This window comes from Procambarus clarkii, chromosome 63 (assembly GCF_040958095.1).
Source record: "Procambarus clarkii isolate CNS0578487 chromosome 63, FALCON_Pclarkii_2.0, whole genome shotgun sequence".
NCBI classification, from domain to species: domain Eukaryota; kingdom Metazoa; phylum Arthropoda; class Malacostraca; order Decapoda; family Cambaridae; genus Procambarus; species Procambarus clarkii.
In genome coordinates, this window is record NC_091212.1 from 30528104 (window position 1) to 30552366 (window position 24263).

The window sequence follows — 24263 nt, forward strand, 5'->3', positions numbered from 1 at the left end:
CTTTGGTGTGGGGCTGGCAGTTCCTCAGAGTGGGGTTGTTCCTTCCCTCTGTGTTCTTGTTGTTTTCGGGTATACCCTTCCCTGGGTTCGGTTCCGTGTTCCTTCGGGTTCGTCGGTCCCGTCGTTCATGGGGGTGTGTTTCACCCCCTTTTCCTTACCCTTTTCGCTCTTATGTCGCAATGCTGTTCAAAAAAAAAAAAAAAAAAAAAGTGTTCAGGTAAGGTACATCCATACAAGGTGTGTAACAAACATTGATGGATTTTTATCTTGGCCTAGTACGTAGTTTTCGCTTTGATGTCCAAAGAGCTTGGAAAGGATGTGGGAGGAAGAAGGATGGGGCGATGAAATTCTTGGAGGAGGATTTGGATGTGGAGAGAGGAGGCTTGAAAGTTCGGTGGCCCGTCCACCTTGGATTGGAGATGTTTTTTCAGTCAAAGCCTGTAGCTTAAGTTCTTCTTGGGCGGCAGGAGGCTAGTGGTGGGGCAGGGTGATGTCGTCCTGGTTCACTTGAGGTGGTCTGTCTGGCTTGGAGGAGGCGTCTTCCTTATTGAGGTGGTGAGAGGTAAGTTCACTGTTGCTTGGTGGTGTCTTGGCCAGGAGGTATTCGCATGTACTTCCCAAATGATAGCTTTGGTATTGGTGTTCCTGTCGGGTCTTCATCTTCTTCCAGGAAGGTCACTTGTCCCCTCTTGAAGTCGAATTTAGGGTCGATGTATTCACTCTCCAGGGCGCAGAGGTCTACATAATGTTCCACGGTCTCGTGGTGGACAAACACAGGGTAAGGAATGCTGGTCCTGAGCTGGTTGATGATCCTGTTGCATTCTAAGGCAATGACCATTCTTGTGCTTCGATTGCCGTTGAAAGTGCCACCGTGATTGAGGTAAAGTCCATAGCAGGGCACTTTCTTGCTTGATTTGCTTGGGTTTAGGTCGAAGTCTGGGGCCTCATATGTGAAGGTCTCAGCCAAGGCTTCTTGGAACTCTGCATCTGAATCTGATTCTGTTTCCACTTGCTGACTTTTTGCTCTCCTTTTCTTCCGTCTCCGGCTGGTGGGGGCAGGTGATGAGGTTGACTGGTCTGCTGTGGAGGTAGTCTGGGTGGATGCTGTTGCCTGGGTGACTTGTGCTGGGTTCGACTCCGGTGGTGGTGGTTGCGGTATGACTGCGGTTACTGTTGGTGTTGGAATTTCGTCTGTTTGGGTTGAAGCAGCGTTGTGATGTTGAAATAGATCTGCTGGTATCAACATTGTAGGCAGGTTGTTCTGGGCGAGCAGCCTGTTCAGTACTCTCACGTATTTTGCGTTGTCTGTTCCCGCCTCTCTCTCAGCTACACTGATCAGGCATGGGATGTGAGTGGTGTTGGTCGAGGCCGCTGATTGGTTGACAGTCAAGTTGGTTGGCTGAGCTGCAGTCGCCTGTGTCCTGGGTCCCCATTGGGGGGTGGTCTGGCCTGGTGTGGACGTCTGTGTAGCAGGAGCAGAAGCGTTGGGAAGCACTGGAAACGATGTAGCTTGGATATTGAAGCTCGCCGGCTGATTGGTTGTTGGGTTGGCAGTTACTGTTTTATTTATTTCATCTAGTCGTACTTGGCAGTCCATGGAGACGGCGATGTGAGCTCCTCCACAATTGAGGCACAGTTTGGTGGTTGACCGGCAGGTTTTGAAGTGATGATCCTGGGTACAAATGCTGCATTTAACCTCTGCTTGTTGGCAGTTCTTGGTATCATGATCGTACTTGTAGCACTTAAAGCACTGGCGAATGTTGTAGTACCGTTCCTTCTTTACAGTGTCAGGTGTGATGGAAATATCCAGACATCTAAATCCATTTTCCACAGCTTGGGTCGCTGCAGCAGCTGTTGTGAAGGTGACCTTGAGAGTAGGCCTAGGGTTGTCGTTGTTCTTGATGACCTTGACTGTAGCAGCAGTCAGAGCCGGGTTTCTGGTGTTGATACTATCAAGTATGGTACCAGGGTCTTGGGTGGCGATGTAGACACTCGTGTGGCTGACGAAGATGGTTCGTTCAGCCAAGTAGCGATGGTTAGGAGTGATGATCAGGTTGGAGTTTCGTAGGGCGTCCTGGTGTTCTGGTGCAAACAGTTGCTCCAGAGCTTGCTCGCTTGAATAAAGAAGTACAGCGCCGTCAGCATCGTCACGGATGTCCAACGGGGCTGCATTCGTGATGTCAACGATTTTCCTTAGTAATTGGGGTCCGGTGTAAGTGGTTTCGTCACGAAACCGGACCTTTATGCGGTAAATCATGGCTCTACGTTGCTGCCTAATATTTACCCACCCGGCAGTGCTGGGTGCAGAGAGCCTGATCTAGGTTTTCGGTCGATCTTTCCTCTTTTCTTTTATGTTTTATCTTTTCTTTATCTGTTTTATCTTTTCTTTATGTAGTACGTAGTGCCTCAACCGTTTCGTATCATTGTACCTGCAAGTTCCTTGGTCAGGGGTGCTTGTCGTGGTTCTAAATAAATAATAAAAATAAATGTTTATTTAGGTAAGGTACATACGTACAAGAGATTTTGCAGGGAATGATGGATTTATGGATGGGGCTGGTACATGCAGTGCCTGTGGCCACTGTTACGCAAAGTGTTTCGGGCAAAGCGTTCTCGTTGGTTCGCAAGTCTCTTCATACCTTCCAATATTATTGGAACGTCTGTTGATTTTCGATGTGGTTTCCATCGGGTCTTTTGTCGGCCTTGTTGGTTCCCTTCCATCATCTGTTTTCTTTTGCTTCGTTTTCGCCTTGTTTTGTTTTCGCGTCGTCTCTACTTCCAGTTTCGGCGTTCTTTGTCTTCATTCCGCACACCTTCTTGGTGTTTGTACGATGTCTGTACGTTGTGTGTACGATTTGTGTCCGCCTGGTGTACGAGCCACGCCTCCCGGTGGACGGGTGGTGCGTTTCATACCTCGTGTGCTGGGGCCGCGGTGTGCGTTTTGTTTACGGGCGGTATGCTCGTGTGTTCGCGCCGTTTCTCATGGTTTTCTATGACTTCTTGCTCGTTTCTCCCTCCGGTCGTGGCCCTCTGGATGCTGAGGGTGTTTTGGATTTATATCTGGGGGTGTCACTTTGTTCTCCCTCTGTACTGCTTCGTCTTCTGCAGGGCGCGCACCTCTGGCCATATTCTCCTTCGACCTCGCATTTTATTCAGGTCAGGGTACATACTATGCCTACTGCCTCGAGTATACTTTCGGGCACACCTTTAGCGCTGCTCCTGGTATGTTACTTGGCTCGCCTGTGTTGTGGCACGGTCGTGTGTGTGCTCTGCAGGTGAGGTTGTCTTGTCTGGAGCTTCTGTCGGCCAAGTGCTGGTTCTCACTTTTGGTGGGGTGCTTGCCTAGTTGTGCTTGCGGGGGTTGACTCTGGCTCTTGGGCCCCGCTTCTCCTGTCAGTTGACGATTGTGCAGTTTCCTGAGCCTTCTGGGCTCTGTCTTCACGTTTGCTCCTGTGGGTGGCTTCTGCCTCCTCCACATGGCTTCTTGGTGCTTTTCGCTTCCTTTCCCCTCTGACATTGATCAGGTTCTTTTAGTGTCTGTGGCTCCTTTTGGTGCTCACTACCTCCTGTGTCTCCTTGTGCGTACAAACATACGGACATAAGTACAGTGGACCTGCGGAGGGCCTATTGGCCCGTGCGAGGCAGCTACTGTTTCTTACCATCCATTCCCACTCACATACATGTCCAACCCGCCTTTGCACCAATCGTGGGGCCCCGCCACCACGTTATGTGGTAATTGGTTCCGCGCGTCACCGGGCCTATTACAGTGCAGGTCATTCCTCTGGTCTTTCCTGATTCAGCGCTTATCCCTTTTATGCCCGTTGTTTTGTGCCCACAATGTGTCGCAAGGGTGGCTTGTGCCACTTTCCCAGTTTCTATTGTTTCGTGGGGATTGGTCAATAAACACAAACACTAAGGAACTAATCTTTTGTTGCGTATTCAGTAGTTGCGGGTGATATTTTGGCGGGCAATGGTGCGGGTTGGGCGCTCTGAGTGTCGGTACGGTGTCTCGCATGTCTGTTCTAGACCACACTTGCAGGTAGTCTAGTTATTCTTCGCTGCTCTGCTGGTTATATGCTTGGGCGCCGCCTTACAGTTCTCCACAGGTTGGCAGGACTTTTCCTTGGACGTACGGAACGGTTTGAGTTCCATTGTTGGTGCTATGGGGAGCTTTGCTTCTCTGGTTAGCCCATGCGTTTGAAGCGAGTATCTTCTTGGGATACTCTACTCTCTCCGCCACCCTTGTTCCTGTTCCATCCTTGTTTACTCTTCCCCGCTTGGCGGGATTGCGTTGATGGCTCCTGACTGGGGTGTTTGGTGTGGTGTTTGGTCACCTTGCATGTGTCTTTAGTGCCTTTTCTGGGGGGAGCCCCTACGGCTCCCCGGAGCTATCCATGGCTGATATGGATACCCTAACTATTTTGCATCAGTCGATGTGGGTGGGGTTCTAGGCCTACCGGGGACCATGAGCCAGAACCTGGCCCCCCTCAGAGAGGCACGGGGAGCAATGGCCCATAGAAATGCACATGTGATTTGGAGCATTCTATATCTGCCATCGACCGGGACAGGCACCCAGAAAGGTAAGCGCCACAAAACAAACCCCTATTCTGGTTAAACAACAAAAATCGACAAACGAGTGGACAGAACTCCCCCAGGAAAATGAACTAACAAGCATGACGTCACGCGAGCCGCGCCGCATGTCTGCGCAGCTCCCCCCTCCCCGGGAGGGGGAAGGGGGAGCCCCAGACCCCCGCGCCGGCGATCCCCGCCTCAGTTCCTCGGCTGATGGGATCATGCACGGTCGTGTGGCTCCAGCTCCAGTCTTGTCTCAGTGCTGTGACTTGTTTGCAGTGCTGCTCTTACGGTGGTCGTGTGAGCTGGGAGTAGTATTCTCAGGTACTCGGGCTGCATGTGCTTAGGGTCACCTTCCCTGAGTGCCCTGTAAGTACCGCCCTTGGGGCTTGGGGTTGCCTTCCACAAGTCACCTTGGGTCTACCTCTGTTGGCTTTTCGCTGCTTGGCGTTTGGCCGCCCCGAGGGTTTGGGGGTTTCACTCCCTTGTTTACCTTGGGGTAAGTGGTAGTTATCGCACTGGTGGGGCGCAGGGTACTGCGTAGCTAGTTTTCACCTATGACAGCGGCCGGCTCTGTTCCCTCTGGGTACGTTGTCCACTTGTGTGGTTTTTTCTTTTATTTTTGTTTTTGCCTGGTAGGGGGGTCTTCCTTGTGTTTCCCCCCCCCCCTTATATTAGGTTCGTTTGTGTGGTGGCACCCCCTGCTTTGCCCTCGTGAGTGGACACGTCCCGTGGGTTCAGCTTTAGCAGTTTGCTTGGTAGTTTGGGGCGCCGGTTAGCAGTACCCTGCCTGGGATAACCCTTAGCAGACCCAGTCTAGGGGCCTTGGGAAACCCCCCGGGGGCTCTCGGGTGGAGTGGAGTGGAGACCCTTGCGTCCCTTCTCGCTTTGTGCGAGTTGAGGGTTGCTCTGTCCCTTTGTCTCAGGGTGACTCTCCTTGTTTTTGCCTCCGTCATGCTGCCTGTTGGGTCGGTGACACATTCGACCCTTGAGTCCTGCGAGCTTTGTTGCTTGTTCGTGACTCCATTCACCCAGTTTGCTGATGAATTCCCGTGGGTGCAGGAAGCTCGCGCGTTGCAGGGTAGGATGTTGCAACGCGCTCTGGTTTGTCGCTTCCCCGGATGCCCCGATGCTGCCCCGCTTGTGTAGGGACCCAGACTTAGGTGGTTTTGGTCGCTTCGGCCTTGGTTCCTTCCACGCCCCCTTGTTTTTCCCCCTCCTGCTTCCGGCCCCTACGCATCTGCAGGCTTCGGGGTCGGGGCAGGGTTAGAGGTTCTGAGACTTGGGCAGTTTCAGGGGTTGCCCCGTCCGGGGTAGCTGCGGAGGCATTCGAGTCTGTTCCTCCGGCCGATGCTCCGGGGTTTTTACCAGTGGGCCCCCTTCTCTTTCAGCTCTCTCGGCTGCCCGGCTTTTTCTTGTGAGGCCGGGGCTTTGGAGGTCGACTCAGCCCTGGGGCCTGGTGCAAAGGCTCCTGGGGTTGGGGAGGAGCGGCCTTGGGGGCCTTGGGCTCCATTGCGCCCCGCCTGGATTTCCGTCCTTCTGAGCGGGGCTTACTGTTACGAAGAGTGGGGTTTTCTTTCCCCCCTCTGCGTACGATTTGGGCTTGGGTTCTGCTCTTCCCCGGGTTCGGTTCCGTGTCCCTGTGGTTTCTTCGGTTCCGTGTCCCTGTGGTTTCTTCGGTTCCGTCTTCAGGAGGTTTTCGGCTAACCGCATCTCTTCGCCTGCGGTGCGGTTGGCCTTTGCGGCTTCCTCCTGCGTGTCCCGGAGTTTGCCTCCATACTGGTTCCTTGTAGCAGTTTGGGCTCCTTGTCGCTGTTTGGGCTCCTTGTCCCCGTTTGGGCTCCTTGTCGCCGTTTGGGCTCCTTTGTAGCCGTTTGGGCTCCTTTGTAGCCGTTTGGGCTCCTTTGTGGCCGTTTGGGCTCCTTTGTGGCTGTTTGGGCTCCTTTGTGGCCGTTTGGGCTCCTTGTAGCCGGTTGGGCTACTTCTCACCTTGTTGGGCTACTTCTCGCTTTATTGGGCTACTTCTCGCTTTGTTGGGCTACTTCTCGCCTTGTTGGGCTACTTCTCGCCTTGTTGGGCTACTTCTCGCCTTGTTGGGCTACTTCTCGCCTGGTTGGGCTACTTCTCGCCTGGTTGGGCTACTTTCTTTCGCGTCCTGCGCATGCGCCGTGGGAGTTTGTTTTGGTTCCGGGCGGTGTGCACACGTGTTCTGCTCCAATTCTCTCGGGGGCTTCGCCTCGTTCTTTTCTTATTCCCATCCGTGCCCCGTTGCTTTTGGGGTGTTCTGGGGTGCAGCTGTGTGGAATTCATGAGGTTTTTCCCTGCGTTCTAGGGTGGGGAGCCTCCTTCGCTGCTCCCCTCCTCTCCAGCATGGGCGCACTGGCCGCCTCCGGCGGTTATGGACTCGCACGCTTGCGTCACGGCCCTTCAGGGCCTATGTTCTGCAGGTGAGTTGGTGCGGTTTTGGTGTCTCCTTCGTCCTGACGCTGTTTTTGTTTTTGGGAGTAGGAATGGGTGTACATAAGTACTTGAGAACGTGGACTGTATCACCCGGGGTGCCTACTGCAGGGCTATTAGCCCATACTGGGCAGCTCTTGTTCTCTCCACCTGATTCCTTCCTCGGTTCACGGGTGTCTGCAGGTGGCCTCTTGTCCCTTCAGAGGCGGTTTCTGCCTGTACTCCTCCTGCCCCTCTCCCATGCTTGTCTAACCTTGCTTGAGTTCGGGGCCCCGCCTCCACCTTGTTCCGCAGTGCAATGGTGGGGGTGCCTGTTTGGTAGTAAGTTTTCATGTGTCGGAGGTTTTGTGTTCGCCTCCTTGTGCTTGCAGGTTGGGTTCTGGCTCTTTGTTTCCGCCTCTCCCCTGTCGTTTGCCTGTCGGGCGGATTCTGTGCTTCTTGGGCACTCTCATCTCTGCTCTTGGGGCTGTGTATGTCGTCAGCCCATGTTGGGCTGCCTAATGTGTTCCTTTGATTGCCTGTTACACTGCACACGTTTCTTCTACCGTCCCTGTGGCTCAGTTGGGTGCTCGGTTTCCGCCTATATTCCCTTGTGTGCCACTCGTGTACGATATATCTATCTTCTCTGTCGCTTCCTCGGGGAGTGTGGTGACGTTTTGCTGCGGTTTTGGTACTGCAGGTGCGTGTCGGGGTTGGTTGTGGCGTTATGTTCGGCCCTTCCGTGCTCTCCTTCCTTGCCGGTCTTGCCATGCAGGGCCTGGTTTTTCCATGTTCCTTGGTTTCACTGTCTTGTCCTCGCCTCATTGTGCTGGCTGGGGATGAGCTTGGGGTCATCATCTCGCGCCTCGCCTATCCTCCGGTTTCGGTTCAGGTTCCAGAGCCTAGTGGGCTCCCTTCCTTCGTGTTTTTCATGGCTGCCCCGGGGTTTTCTTGACGCTGGGGCTTTGAGGGGACAGCTTGGCCCCGGGGCCTGCAGGGTGGGTTCCCGGGGCTGGGGTTGGGGCACACGTGAGAGGCCTCAGGCCCCGTTGGTCCCCGCCGGGGTGTTTCTAACCCTCTGGGGGGGACTTGCAGTTTTGTGGTGGGGTTTTCTGTTCCCCCTCTCCGCAAGTGCTTTGTGGGCGTCGGCCCCTCCCTGGGCTTGGTTTCCTTGTCCGTTGTACCCGTTGTTTCTGTCCTGTCGGTGGGTGCTTTTCTACGATCTTCGCCCCTTTTTTCCGGGACGGGCCTTCTTCGGTCATGTCCCCCTCTTCTTGGAGTTTCTGCATGACTTTTGGTCTCGGGTGCGACGGGGTTTTGGGGTCTTCGTCCTTTGTGTTTGCTTCTTTTTGTTCTCGAAGGTTCGGGACTGTTTTGTTCCTTCCCGTTTTCTGGTGCGTCTGTCGTCATTCGGTTGAGCTTCCCTCCGGTCCTTTCTAGGGCTTGTGGGTCCTCTTCCCAGCAGCTTCTGGGTGTTGGCCTTTTTGTTCTTTTGTGAATATCTCTTCTCTTCACACTGTCTCGGCGCTCCTAGTTTTCCTGGGAGCGATTTTGCTCCTCCTAATGAGTCTTTTCGCTCCTCCTAATGAGTGTTTTCGCTCCTGCCCTTCTGCGGGATGTTGGTGCGGGGCGGCTCCTTATGCGAGTTCCTTCCCTGTCAGCTGCACTTGTGGAGGTGGACTTGCACACTTGTGGCATTTTCGTTTTGGTCCTGCGTTTTCTTTTCCCTCCTGGGGCTGTCATAGGATTGGCTTGCGGAGGATGTAGAGGCGCTTGGGGCCGTTCCAGGGTCTGGCACCTTGGTTTCTGCTGCTAGCTTTCGGTATCGATATTCCTTCTGCGCAGTTTCGCAGGTTGTATCGTGCGTTGTTACACCTCCGACCTGCTTATGCACTGTCTGTGTCGTCCTGGTCTTTGGACAGGGTGCTCTCCTGTTTTTCTTCTTGATGGTTGTGGCTCCTTGGGGTCAGGTTTGCTTTGCCTCGGTTTTCTTTTTGTGTTGGCATTCGCCTCTGGGGGCCGTGTGGCAGAGCTTCTTGCTCTTCTCAGGCGCAGTGGTTTTTGGCTCCTATTGTCGTGATCATAGGTTTTCTTCATCTGCGGCTGTTCTCCCTTTTTTCTGGCGAATGCTATACTTTGGGTTGTTGTCTCGACTTCGTGTTGTGGAGTGATTCTCCGACCGCCTCCCAGGTATGTCCCCTTGTTTTTTAGGTAGTCTTTGGTGAGGTAGCTCCAGGGAGCCGTAGGGGCTCCCCCCAGAAAACCAGCGTTGAATGTAATGAAACGCCATTTTCTGGGTGAGTCCCGGAGGCTCCCCGGCACCCTCCCGCCCTCCGGTCGGCGGGTTTTTCACGGTTTTGATATCCAGCCTCAGAACTGGGGCGGGGATCGCCGGCGCGGGGGTCTGGGGCTCCCCCTTCCCCCTCCCGGGGAGGGGGGGGAGCTGCGCAGACATGCGGCGCTGCTCGCGTGACGTCATGCTTGTTAGTTCGTTTTCCTGGGGGAGTTCTGTCCACTCGTTTGTCGATTTTTGTTGTTTAACCAGAATAGGGGTTTGTTTTGTGGCGCTTACCTTTCTGGGTGCCTGTCCCAGTCGATGGCAGATATAGAATGCTCCAAATCACATGTGCATTTCTATGGGCCATTGCTCCCCGTGCCTCTCTGAGGGGGCCAGGTTCTGACTCGTGGTCCCCGGTAGGCCTAGAACTCCACCCACATCGACTGATGCAAAATAGTTAGGGTATCCATATCAGCCATGGATAGCTCCGGGGAGCCTCCGGGACTCACCCAGAAAATGGCGTTTCATTACATTCAACGCTGGTTTTTTGTCCATCTTTTGTTCTTTGTTGTCCTGTGGGGCTCTGCCCCACATTTTGGTGCTTTGTTTTGTTATCGACCCCTGGGTTTTTTCCCTGTCTGGACACTTTCCTTGCCTATCTTCGGTGCCTGACTGCACACTACTGTCCGTAAGGTCCCTCAGGTATGTACGCACTCCTCTACACATTTTGTGGTTGGTCATGTGCGTTACTTCCCGGCCACTCCTTGGGCCGTATTCGTGGTTTCCTTACTTATTTCCGTTTTTCTTCCCCATGCTACACTTTTTGTGCGTCTGGGTCAGTGCTTCTTGGTTATCCTGTTTGGTGCTCCGGTGGGCCTCTGCCATGTTCCACGTCCTGCTTTTGGACTTCTCTCCAGTGTTCCGTTTTGGTACCGAGTTCCTGCGATTTCTGTGTGGTTTTCTGCAGGCTTCAGGTTGCGCTGTCGGTGCAAGGGGAGGTGTGGACTTTTCGGTCTGCCGCTCCTGCTTTCCTGGTTCCTTTTCTTGGAACCGGGTTTGCTGGGTTCCGGTCCTGGTTTCGGTTTTTCTTTGTTCCTTTTCCGAACCGGGTGTGTTTGCTTTCCTGCAGTTTCTCGTCCTCGGTAGTTATCCTCTTGGATGCCTCGGGATGCGTGTCTCATTTTTCCCTGCTGGAGCTGGTTATGTTGCTCCTTTGGGTTGCGGGGTCACTGTTTTTAGCTTCGCGTTTTTGCGAATCTGTACTCAGGTCCCAGGTTATTAGGTCCAGGTTCTTGGTCTCCCACCTGCGTGTTTCGTCTCGGGGGCAGTGTGGGGTTTTCCTATCATTGCGAAGGGTCCTTGGGTCTTTGATAGGGTTGGCTTGTCTTCCCTTCGGGGTTGTTCTGGGACCATCGTCTGGGATTGTCCTGTCACCTCATGTTGAATGGTGTTGGCAGAGCCGCTCCTGGTTGCGTTCGGTGTTGCGGTTCCTTCTGCTCCATTCCACTTGCTGTCCTGGGTGTTGTTTCTCTCTGGCCTGCTCTTGAGTTCTGGTGCCATCCTGGTAGTTGGCCTGGGTGGTCTATTTTCTTCTTGTTTTGGTCTTGGTTTTTAGGTTCGGGCGCATGGCATCCGCCTTCCAGTTCCTTCCCTGTTTTCCTTATCTGTGGTGAGGTAGCTCCGGGGAGCCGACGGGGCTTCCCCCAGAAAACCAGCGTTGAATGTAATGCAACGCCATTTTCTGGGTGAGTCCCGGAGGCTCCCCGGCATCCCGCCCTCCCTCTGGTCGGCGGCGTTTTTCGCGTATTTGACATCCAGCCTAAGAACTGCCAGTTGGATCGCCGGCGTGGAGAGTCTGGGGCTCCCCCTTCCCCCTCTCGGGAAGGGGGGGGGGGGTTGCGCAGATGGTGGCACGGCGACGTGATGACGTCATGCTAGTTTGATAATTTTGTTTGGGGAGTTTTGTTCACTCGTTCGGCTTTTGGTAGCAATAATTTCACCAGAATAGGGGTTTGTTTTGGGGCGCCTACCTTTCTGGGTGCTTGTCCCGGTCGATGGCAGTCATAGAATGCTCCCAATCACAAAGGGGTTTCTATAGGCCATTGCTCCTCGTGCCTCTCTGAGGGGGCCAGGTTCTGGCTCGTGGTCCCCGGTAGGCAAGAACTCCTAGCACTTTGACTGATGCCAGAAAGTTATACATATCCATTCAGCCTGGATAGCTCCGGGGAGCCTCCGGGACTCACCCAGAAAATGGCGTTTCATTGCATTCAACGCTGGTTTTTTGCTAGACTTCCCCGCCCAATTGCGGGGAATATATGCCACTTACGATTTTTTTATTATTTTTCCCATGATCAGTTATATTATTAACATCTTTATTGACAAAATTAATTACAATTTTGCCTAATCTGAGGAGTTTGATAGTCTTATTATGATCAGTGAACACAAATTAACAGGTTTAGAAGATTTTTTTTTTTTTTTTTTTGTACAGAGCACCACTTGGTTTCTGAACCCCCTGGGGACAAGACCCGTTGGTTTACATGTAAGTTTGCATACGAGAAATGGAGGAAAAAAAAAAAAATTAGAAAATGCATGAAAAACTCTAGGGGGAAAATCGACAGGTTCATAGTGTAAATTCGACCGTATTTTGTTTATACAGTACTCACCAATAATTGAAGTCCTGATCCGCTTATGTTGATGATCGATGTTGATGAAGCATAGTTATTTACATGGAAGAGGTAGTGGTGGTGGATGTTGATGGTGTTGGGTTGACTGAAGTTGTTGGGTTGACTGGGTCAACATGCGATGAGTCAGGTGCAGGTGATGCAATGCAAGCTTTCTTGGAAGCCATTGTAAAAGACTCTGTAATTGACATTTGTTTCATTCCCTTGGCTCTTGTTTTTAAAAACTTCATGTACAAATTGTACTGAGTAATCATGTCCTTAGTTTCAAACTCGCTGTAACTCGTGTCCATAAATGCCAGAATGTCTTCAAAATTTTTCTGAATTTTTTCCATATTACATTTTTCCTTTAACGTTTCTTCATCCTCTTCCTCTTCCTCTCCATCTTCGTCATTGCACTTGAGATTATCTTGAGATGATTTCGGGGCTTTTTTAGTGTCCCCGCAGTCTGGTCCTTGACCAGGCCTCCACCCCCAGGAAGCAGCCCGTGACAGCCGACTAACACCCAGGTACCTATTTTACTGCTAGGTAACAGGGGCATAGAGTGAATGAAACTCTGCCCACTGTTTCTTGCCGGTGCCCGGGATCGAACCCGGGACCACAGGATCACAAGTCTAGCGTGCTGTCCGCTCGGCCGACCGGGTCCCACTCTTCTGGCTTTTTTGCTGCACATACTAATTCTATAATTTCATCATCAGTCATGTTCCGATTGTTTGGGGCTTCTTCATCAAAATCTATCCATCTATCTATGTCATCTTCTATTGTTTCAGTCACCAGTTCTGCTCTCAGCTCAGGGAACTTAATCCCCTTGACATAGGCTAGGAGTTCCTTTCTTAATTTTTTCCTCTCGCTCACTTTTTTCACCGCAAATTCTTCAAAATCTACCTCGTCATCTTCCTTAGGAAACAGACTTGACGTGGGCCAAAGTTTTTTCCAACCATTTCTTAGTGTTGTCTGCTTTACCTCATCCCATGCACTAGCAATAGTCCAGATAGCTGACTTTATTGTGAAGACTTTATAAAAGTCCTTAATTGTTCCAAGCTGATTATTAAGACGTCTGGCAAACATCCTCTTGTAGTGGTGTTTAATGTTCTTAATTATTCCTTGATCCATGGGTTGGATCACTGAAGTTGAATTGGGTGACAAGAACGTTCCAATAATATTGCCATTTACAAGCTCATTGCCTCGTGGATACGTTGAACTGTTATCTAGCAGCAGCACAACTTTGCTGTTTTGCGGGAGACCAACACTTTTCAGGTGCTCCTTCACCTCGGGTACAAAGTTCTTATTAAACCACTCGACAAATATTACTCGAGACATCCACGCACTTGGCTGGTCCTTATAAATCACAGGGAGGCACCTAGCTGACTTTAACCCCTTAACACTTTTTCGCGATCCGGACGCACCAAGGAGTCCTGTTTCGCTAACCGCTCCCGCATAGTGGACATAAAGTTATGTCCTCTTTTAAAATATTTGTATAAAATTCAATTTTTATCCGATTTACTTTGGGTTTGTTTCAAACTGCGCGCCATGAGGCTCTCTTTCTCACCACTAGGCTGCATGTTACAATAAGTTCATGAAAGGTGTGGACCACTTCGATCAAATGGTATTATGTCCCAAACGGGTTGCAGGTGGGTGACTTTAGCCGTTTATACTGGTAATGCTTCCCCCATATCATGTATTATATGCATATGTCTGTTTAGGGAATTTTATTCCGATCAATGTACAACCAAAAATAACTGTGCAACAAGTATAAACTTGACAAACATAACAAAGGTAAAAACATTTCGTGTGTGTTTGACGCTCACTGATATGTTCCAGCTTTGTTTTATATTTGGCGCTATTCTATCTTACGCTTTGTTGATCTTTTTTACCAACGGGCTCATAGAACATTCTATTGCGAACACATTGACACAAAAATGAATGACGTACATAGAAAATTAATGTCATGAGAGTGAAATAAGTATAAACTTTCAAAGCGCCGTGCGTCGTCCCGTCACCGATACCGGGTAACAATTTCACCACTTCCCACACTCTTGCGGGCGGCTGCAATCATTATTCTACGCTTATATTCATATCACCGTGTTGGGAATTTCATTGCGAGTCCATTGATACCAAAATTAACGCTGTAGGACAAGTGTGGAGGTGATAACAATCCCAAGAGTAAAAACATTTTGTTGCTGTTGGGCGCTCACGGCGAGTCATCTTCGTAGTTATTTATTTGGTGCTGGTATCCCTATACGTTTCGTGACTTTTTTTACTGATGTTCTTCTAGAGAATTTTATTGCGAACACGTTGGTACCAAAATGAAATACGTAGCTCAAGAACTAAGGTAAGGAGAGTAAAAAGAGTATACACATTTTTGTTTTTACGCTTACGCAGCAAAAACGCTGCGCGCACATACCGCTTTTTTTTTTTACCATCGAAGGGGGCGCGAAAGTGTTAACTGCGTTGCCTCCAAATGTGACAACCCCGCAGTGCGCAGGAAATAAATTCTCTGGAAAAAATTCTTTTTTCTTTTTAACCCTTAAACTGCGCAACGCGCCTGCAGGCTCATGTCTGGTTTGCGCAACGCGCCTCCGGGTATTTGTATTTTTCACGTTCCATTCAAAACTCCCGCGGCTACATGGGGTTCACATCAGCTTCCTCAGGGCTCTTGTAAACAGACGCCATCTTTAAAAAAAATCGTGGTCCACATTCCCGGGTGTGGGAGCCTCAGTAGTGTGTGAGCAACCAAGGCTGGCGCTCGCAGCATGAGCGCACAGCACTGCTGTTCAGCATGTGACCACAGCATCGCCTAATAATGTCAAAATATATATATAACTTGTATTATTTAGCTATGATAGTGTTATATTAGAGCCTGAGTGTGATAATGACTGGGTACAATGTTCAAATATCAGTGATTAAATGCTGTTCACGATGTTCACAGCGCTAGCCACAGCACCACAGCATTATTTCGTTCATCTAGGAATCTTCAAATGATTTCTTAGGTTCCTTTTCAAAATAAACATGTGGTCAATTATTCATTTACAGGAATTAGTGACCAGGATTGTGATAATAGCAGGAATGTGGTTATAATTAGCGTTGTGCGTAGTATTGTGGAAGGAGGAATTTTGATGAGGGAGGGAGGGCGAGAATTGAGGTAGCCTCATTGTGTGTGTGGCTGCCACTCTTGTTTTGCTCACCATACTAGCTTAGTGGTTCGCTATGGGCAACACATATGTACGTGGGTATATATAGTGTAAGAACAGCAACAGGAGAATGTTGAGGGGAGCTATTTTGGTGAGGGAGGTGACGTAATCGTAGCGTCGTCTGCTGTGTGATTTTTCATGCAGTGTATGGTGGCCACTGTACTGTTTGGACACAATACCGGCTTACTTGCATAGTTCTGGTAAATAGAACATGTGTAATAAGAACTATAACAATATGGTGGGAGGAGCAATGTTGGCGAGTGAGATGTTGGAGTGAGGGAGACTGGCTGGGTGTGGCTGCTCTCACTCGAGGTGTTCTGAATGTGTTCATGGCCAAATGCTCCTATTGGCCCATACGAGGCAGCTGTTATTGGCCCATACGAGGCAGCTGCTATTGGCCCATACGAGGCAGCTGCTATTGGCCCATACGAGGCAGCTGCTGTTGGCCCATACGAGGCAGCTGCTGTTGGCCCATACGAGGCAGCTGCTGTTGGCCCATACGAGGCAGCTGCTGTTGGCCCATACGAGGCAGCTGCTGTTGGCCCATACGAGGCAGCTGCTATTGGCCCATACGAGGCAGCTGCTCTTGGCCCATACGAGGCAGCTGCTATTGGCCCATACGAGGCAGCTGCTATTGGCCCATACGAGGCAGCTGCTATTGGCCCATACGGGGCAGCTGCTATTGGCCCATACGGGGCAGCTGCTATTGGCCCATACGGGGCAGCTGCTATTGGCCCATACGAGGCTGCTGATATTGGCCCATACGAGGCAGCTGCTATTGGCCCATACGAGGCTGCTGATATTGGCCCATACGAGGCAGCTGCTATTGGCCCATATGCGGCAGCTGATATTGGCCCATACGAGGCAGCTGCTATTGGCCCATACGGGGCAGCTGCTATTGGCCCATACGGTGCAGCTGCTATTGGCCCATACGGGGCAGCTGCTATTGGCCCATACGGGGCAGCTGATATTGGCCCATACGAGGCAGCTGCTATTGGCCCATACGAGGCAGCTGATATTGGCCCATACGAGGCAGCTGATATTGGCCCATACGAGGCAGCTGATATTGGCCCATACGAAGCAGCTGCTACGCGGTGTTCTGAATGTGTTGATGGTGAATGTATATAGTGTGTGACAGTGTATAGTGTGTAAATAGATGGTATATATACACAAATTAGCATGATACATAGTAAATATGTGCTGCATATGTGTACACAAGTTTCATGCACGTAACACAGTGTCTACGGACAGTACGGATGTTGTACTGCGATATTATAGTGTACGTGTTCATTATACATTGGATTGACACACAAAAACAATGAAAATGTATTTGGAAAGGTGCGCAAAAAAATGAACGAAAATATATTCGCGGCAACTCGCGCGCCCCGCCCCGAGCGCCCCACCGCCCCTGAGAGCTTACGGCACGGGCGCACAAGGAATGATGACATCACGCCCCAACTTCCGGACCCCATAGCAGCCAAAGTAAGTACAATTTCGACTTTTTTTTTACATACCCATACTGAGGGAAGGGTTTTTGACACTTTAAAAAGAAAAAAGAATTTTTTCCAGAGAATTTATTTCCTGCGCACTGCGGGGGTGTCACATTTGGAGGCAACGCAGTTAAGGGGTTAAAGTGTCAAAAACCCTTCCCTGAGTATGGGTATGTAAAAAAAAATTCGAAATTGTACTTACTTTGGCTGCTATGGGGTCCGGAAGTTGGGGCGTGACATCATCATTCCCCGTGCGCCCGTGGCATAAGCTCTCGGGGGCAGTGGGGCGCTCGGGGCGGGGCGCGCGAGTTGCCGCGAATATATTTTCGTTCATTTATTGCGCACATTTCCAGATACATTTTCATTGTTTTTATGTGCCAATCCAATGTATAATGAACACGTACACTATAATATCGCAGTACAACATCCGTACTGTCCGTAGACACTGTGTTACGTGCATCGCAAACAAGTTCACTTATCCTGCACAATTTCCAATGTATCATGCCTAATAAATTTATATTTACACTTTATATACACACTGTACAGTATCACACACTATATACACACACCATAAACACACTCAGTACTCCGCGAGTGTGTGATATGCTGCGAAACAGCCAACGGGGCAGAGTGGCACCTTGCACTCCACGCACCAGGTGCTGATACATCTTCATTTCTGTTCTCTGCGGGTAGTGTTCCTGCATACTATACACGCACGTTTACCCTTCTCCCGTGATGCTGTGCCTGGCATATACTCGAGCATATGTACTCCGAAGTTCTCATTACCCCTCAATCTGTCTGGAGCTGCATGTGGCATTGTTGCTTGCACTCCGCGCGGTACAACAGAACCCTCCTTGCCATACTTTACTAGCAGCTGTGACACAACACCAGCACTGAATGTACATATAGACGGTCTCCTGCCAGATTTTACTAAGTACATATTGAAGCAGTTGAGCACTGCAACATCCATGAGGTGGAAGAAGAACTTTTTAGTCCACTTCACAGACTTGCGCACGCACTCCACTCCACCAAGCGTCATGTCACACTTATCGACGAGGCGCATGTTCACGTTATAGTCTATGACACAGTCTGGCTTATACACGGTGTTGCGTGTCTGAAAGTGGACTTTCCCACTGTCCAACATGGCACCGGTGTGAATCGTAGTCAGCATATTCACCTCGCGTCTGTCCTTCCACCGCACTGACAGCGCATTGTCACACTTGCGCAGCTAGCACTCACCCACGGCTATAGCTATACCGAACACTGGCATTTCCTTCCTGTGGCTCTTCACAGTGCCACATACGCCGGTGTTGTGGTCAAGGAGGTATCTGGTCAATAAGGGGCTGGTGTAATAGTTGTCGGTATACAGTACATGCCCCTTGTTCAGCAACGGTTCCATCAGGGTTTTTACAACACTGCCAGAGAACCCGTGTTCATCTTGAGCCGGTATGTCGACGTCTGTACCAGAATATAATATCATGTCCAAGACAATACCAGTCTCACAGTCACATAGCACAAAAAACTTCAGTCCAAATCGGTGCCACTTTGATGGAATGTACTGCTTGAATGCCAGTCGCCCCTTGAACAGTACAAGCGACTCGTCAATAACCACATTCTGTCCAGGTACAAAATAATCCCTGAACTTCCCTCTCATGTCACTGAACATCTTCCGTACTTTCCACAGTCTGTCGTGTCTGTCCTCATTTGCATTATTCTCGAAATGCAGGCACCTGAGAATCAAGAGAAACCTATCACGCGACATGTACCGGTTGAACACAGGCAATGGAACAAGGCTGTCTTTGCTCCAATAATCCTGGATGACAGCTTTCTCAGAGTGCTTCATCATCATACAGAGTGCCAGAAACACGTACATTTCGTCGATTGTCGTGTCCTTCCATCGTGTGAGCTGTGAAGCAGGTAAAATGCCTTCGTCTATGAGGCTGTGAGCGAACCTGTTTGTCTCAGTCACAAGATGTGTCATGAATACATTGTCAAAATATGCCTGAAAATATTCCATGTCTGCCATATCATCACCAGTATATGGGAATAATGGTGTAACACCAAAATCGCTATCATCAAATGTTGGTATTTGAGGGACAAATGTGGTGCAATCCTCCCACACAAGTACACCAGGGGGTTTGGTGTTGGCGCCAACACCACCACGAGCACCAAAACTACGGCTACGTCGTCCGCTGCTTCTGCTGGAGCTGCGTGAGGATGTGCTAGGCGCTTAGGCAGATTTACGTACTGTAGACCTACCACGAATAAATGATGTTGAGGGGCCACTGTCGTTGTCCACATGCTGTGAGGCACGCTGCCGCCTGCCGCGGCGTGTTGCTGAGGTAGCAAAACCCCGCCTGGTAACACCACCACTGCTCGTACTCGGGTCGTCCACACTACTCGTATCGGAGCCAATGTCACTGAAGCCCGAGAAAGATTCGTCACATGTACTATCACTGAATAAACTACTAGCGTCTGGGGACATACATGATGGTGGTGATGATAACAATGTTGACCCAGGGCGGCGAGGCAGGCCGGGCGAGGCACGAGTACCACACACACTCGCCACATCTTCCAATTCTGTCTCTTCCTCACTCGTATCAGATCTCTGAGTTAGGTCTTTCTCTGGATCATAGTCCAGGTCATCATCCAGAGCACCGTCATCATACAAAATATCGCGTATTTCCTCCTCAGAGAGTTGTTTTCCATGACCGCGGGTCACTGTGGAGCGGGAGCTCGTAGAGGATGCGTCAGACATGGTTGCTGCCGTGAAACTGAGGCTCCCCACGGCCGCAGGGCATGCTGGGATTTTTTTTTAAGATGGTGGACGATCACTGGGGCCCCCATCCACCCATACCATACCCGCATCACTGCGCGCCAGTTTTGAATGGAACGTGAAAAATCAAAATACCTGGAGGCGCGTTTGCAAACCAGACGCGAGCCTGCAGGCGCGTTGCGCAGTTTAAGGGTTAAAGCCCTGGGGTTTTTACTAATTCCAATCACAAGTAATTTTAATTTGTGTGTGCCAGCTGCATTTGCACAGCACAACAAAGAAATTCTCTGTTTGTTCTGTTTATAACCACCTGAAGGATCGTCCTCACCACTATGGACCATCGTATCTGTGGGTAGCATACGCCAGTACAAACCTGTCTCATCAGCATTATAAATTTGCTCTGGAGATAAATTTTGTTCCTGTACCATCTCTGCAAATTTACTTACATACTGAACTGCACTAACAATATCAGCAGATTGTCTTTCACCATGCACTTTAATAAACCTAATGCCATGACGGGTTTTAAAGTTTCTGAGCCATCCATCACTGTATACACACTTTTGAGTTATTTTCATTGCTTGGTGAAATTCACGTGTCTTTTCCACGAGCAGCCAGCCTGCCACTGGCTTCTTCGTCACCTCACGCCTCTGTTTGTACCACTCCCACACTGCTTTATCAACACTCTCCACCTTTGCTTTACTTACTACCTTTCTATTTCGTATTGCCTTATCACTTTCATTTCTAGAGAAATAGTAAAAAATGATAGGTTTAGCCTTAAGAAGATCAAAAACAGTACTTACTAATGCCATATTCAGCGCACACGACACTTCTCGGGACACCGCTCTTTACCTTCTTAATTATTTCAACTTTCTTCTCAAATGTCATCACTGACCAATTTCTTATACGTAACCCACTTGTAGATGCTTTCACTGACACAATGCGTGCATTTGGAGTCGACATGGTGCACAGATGTTCCTTGATTGTGCTGATATGTAAAACAAAGTCAGGGAATGAACACTCCAGTCTAGTGACAAACTCAAACAATGGGAACAATATGCCATGAATCTGTGATGTCACAGGGTAGCAGGCGGCGCCCGACACGGTCAGTGAGCAAACTAAACCATCTCCCACCCACCCACCCACCACCAAAGGCCGGCGCGACGCTTGGCACACCACTTCCTCACCCGAACTTAGTTCGTGTTGAGTAACCCTAACCCCGGCCGGCGTGAAGCTTGGCGGACTACTTCCTACCCGAACTTAGTTCGTGTAGCGTGACTCCCCAACCCCAATCGGGAAACTGGATGTTTCGGATAACTAAAGTTCGGGAACCGAGTGGTGCTCTGTATGCGCCTGTGAGTGACACATGCTAAATAGCCAGGCACCATACAAGGGTTAATGGACACCTCTTAAATGTACTAATTTTACTTTGCTCCACAGAATATGTCGCCCAAGAAATCAGAGGCTGCAGCTGTAGTAGAACCCCCACCAGAAGAAAAAATTGAAGACATTACATTTGGTTTTGAAAGGTACAGTAATCGCCTAGTTGTGTTTGCAGGGAGATAAGCTATGGCTTTTGAGTCCCACCTCTCAACCCTTAATCGACTGGTGTATACCCGAGCTTATTGGGCTCTGCCATAGCTACATTTAAAGCTGTGTTTAGAATCTGCCTACAACACTTCACTTCTTAGTGCATTCCATTTCCTCACTGTCATGAAACTGAAATAATTATTTGTAATGTGACTGTGGCTCATTTGGGTACCTAGTTTTCATCTGTGTTTCCTTTGTTCTTGTACTATCCTTACTAAATAGTCTGTCCTTGTCTTTCCTGTCTATTCCCCTGAGTCATTTCCTTGCCTGTGGTATCCATGTCTCATTTCTTTTATCTTCCAGTGATGTGAGATTTAACTCCATTTACCTTTCCACGTAGCTCATACTTCCCAGCTCTGGGACTAGTCTGGCAGTATACAGTATATACTTCTGAATGTTCTCCAGCTTTGTTTTGTGTTTAATACAAAAAGATTCCATGCTGGTGCCACATATTCCAGAATTGATCTGACATAAATGATGTACAGCATCCTGAAAGAGACTGTTTAAATTCCTAAAAGTCGTTCTCTTATTAAGTAACCCTCTGTACATCGCTGAAGATATTCTTTTGATGTGGGCTTCTTCTTTTGATATTACAAGTTTGGTGTAATATCAACCCCTCAAGTCTCTTTCTCTGTCTGATTCCTAGAGGATTTCCTCTCCCATGTGATACATTCCTATCTGGAAGATTTGGCTGCTACTCTTGGAATTGCCCCCCCCATCCTTGAGGATTTTATCTTGAAGCACCAGTTCCATCCCAGGAGATTTTCAGGAGAGTGTGGTGTCTTAGATGATGCTTTTGTTCATCTTCCTCAAAGCTTGGCTCCTGCAGCCTCTCCTCTGACTTCTTGGGTTTGTCTTCCATGCAGTTCATATTTATGGGGTGTGCAATATGCTCATAGACAGACTCACTTTTGTTTGATTTAAATTTATTAGGTGATCAAGGCCTCCTTTCATTGAATATGTAATGTTTGGTCTTCTGTGGATGAATTTATTCTCCTCAGCCTGGAACCACAAGCTCTCTTGAGTGTATGTGTGGCTCAGTTTCCTGGACTCACTTCCCCTTCAGAGCAGGAGAGATTGCTGAAATAGAGGGAATACAGAAAACATATACGACACGGATAGACGCGATAAAACACCTAAATTATTGGGATCGTCTCAAAGCTCTCCAAATGTACTCCCTAGAAAGGAGACGGGAGAGATACCAAATAATATACACATGGAAAATACTGGAGGGTCAGGTCCCAAATCTACACAGTAAAATAACAACGTACTGGAGTGAACGGTATGGAAGAAAATGCAAGATTGAACCAGTGAAGAGCAGAGGTGCCATAGGCACAATCAGAGAGCACTGTATAAACATCAGAGGTCCGCGGTTGTTCAACGTCCTCCCAGCGACTATAAGAAATATTGCCGGAACAACCGTGGACATCTTCAAGAGAAAACTGGACGGTTTTCTAAGAGAAGTTCCGGATCAGCCAGGCTGTGGTGGTTACGTGGCCCTGCGGGCCGCTCCAAGCAACAGCCTGGTGGACCAAACTCTCACAAGTCGAGCCTGGCTTCGGGCCGGGCTTGGGGAGTAGAAGAACTCCCAGAACCCCATCAACCAGGTATCAACCAGGACCCGGATTCACGAAGCAGTTACGCAAGTACTTACGAACGTGTACATCTTTCCTCAATCTTTGACGGCTTTAGTTACATTTATTAAACAGTTTGCAAGCATGAAAACTTCCCAATCAACTGTTGTTATTATTATAAACAGCCTCCTAGTGCTTCGGAGCTCATTAAGTATTTAATAATTGTAAACAAAACCTCCAAAGATTGAGATAAAATGGACAAGTTCGTAAGTGCTTGCGTAACTGCTCCGTGAATCTGGCCCCTGATATGAAGGTTTTGGAGTTGAATGGTCTTCATCTTGTTTGAGGTCAGTAGGAGTCTAGAACACTGTTGTGGGGCTGGACTCTGATAACTGTATCTTGTATGGCTTCTTAGAACTCATTTTCTAGGGGTCTTTAATGTTCAGAGGGTTCCCCTCTCAATTTTAACTAATTGAGACTGACTAGAAGGGGGTTGAAGCCTCCTTCGAATATATATAACACATTTTGTCTTCTTCAGCTTTATATTTTTATTTCTAAATGGGACCATAAACTTTGTGTGTAGCTCTAATTTCCTGGTAATGAGGCTTTTGAGGGGGCTGCATTTTTTTTTTTTTTACTGGGGTCAGTGGGAGATAATATACAATACTGTACTGTATGTTTCTTCCAGTCCAGAAGTTGCTGCACTAATATGCAGCGATGCCAAAGGTGACATTAACATTCTGTTGATGTCACCTTTGTGGGCCAAATTATGCTTTTGGCTTCCATTTAGCCAGCTGAGCCCTGGTTATCAGACCTGTTTTAATGTTGCCCAATCTTAACCTGTTTCCTGTCCTTGCTTTTCCAGAGGCTCTGCTGCATGAGCTTCACAGATTCTTCATGGCTCACCATCGATCTTTGCGTGTTTATATATTTTTTTGTAGTGTATAGCTATTTGTACAGGGGCTGATAATTTTTTTTATTCATTATTTCCATGCACTGTCCTTTCATCAGTACTGTCTCCACTCGATTATCCGGACTATATGGGAAGGACCCCAGCCGGATAATCAGGTGTTCCGGATAATGGTACTTTTTCACCTATGAGTCCAAAACTAACCATTTCAAACTATTTTTATACTACAAACAACATAATTTGAATTGCCTTGCCACATATAATTATTAAATATTCAACTAGAAACCTCAACTTGCCTTGTTGTTGTTCGTCTTCTTGAATGATGCCACACATCTTGAAGTTAAAAATTCTTGACAATTTACGTAACCTATACTAACACAACACTAAAATTAACACTTAAAATTACTGTACAGTTCATTAAGCTAAGTTAGTTTTGACTGCCAGCTGCTGAAACCTCATTGGTTGAAGGCATTGGGCTAGCCTGTGACGCCTCACTTGTTGAAGGCGCTGGGCTTGCCTGTGATGCCTCACTTGTTGAAGGCATTTGGCTTGCCTGTGAAGCCTCACTTGTTGAAGGCGCTGGGCTAGCCTGTGATGCCTCACTTGTTGAAGGCGCTGGGCTTGCCTGTGATGCCTCACTTGTTGAAGGCGCTGGGCTAGCCTGTGATGCCTCACTTGTTGAAGGCGCTGGGCTTGCCTGTGATGCCTCACTTGTTGAAGGCGCTGGGCTAGCCTGTGATGCCTCACTGGTTGAAGGTATTGGGCTAGCCTGTGATG

General features: G+C 49.1%; 1 protein-coding gene across 1 annotated transcript in view; it reads left to right on the forward strand.

Annotated features, from left to right (window-relative positions):
- Positions 1-24263, forward strand: part of LOC123769439 (uncharacterized) — a 103252-nt gene that overhangs the window by 22596 nt on the left and 56393 nt on the right. Inside the window, exon 4 of the mRNA XM_045760541.2 lies at positions 20853-20941. Within this exon, the coding sequence (XP_045616497.1) occupies positions 20853-20941 (89 nt within the window). The remainder of the gene's footprint in view (positions 1-20852; positions 20942-24263) is intronic.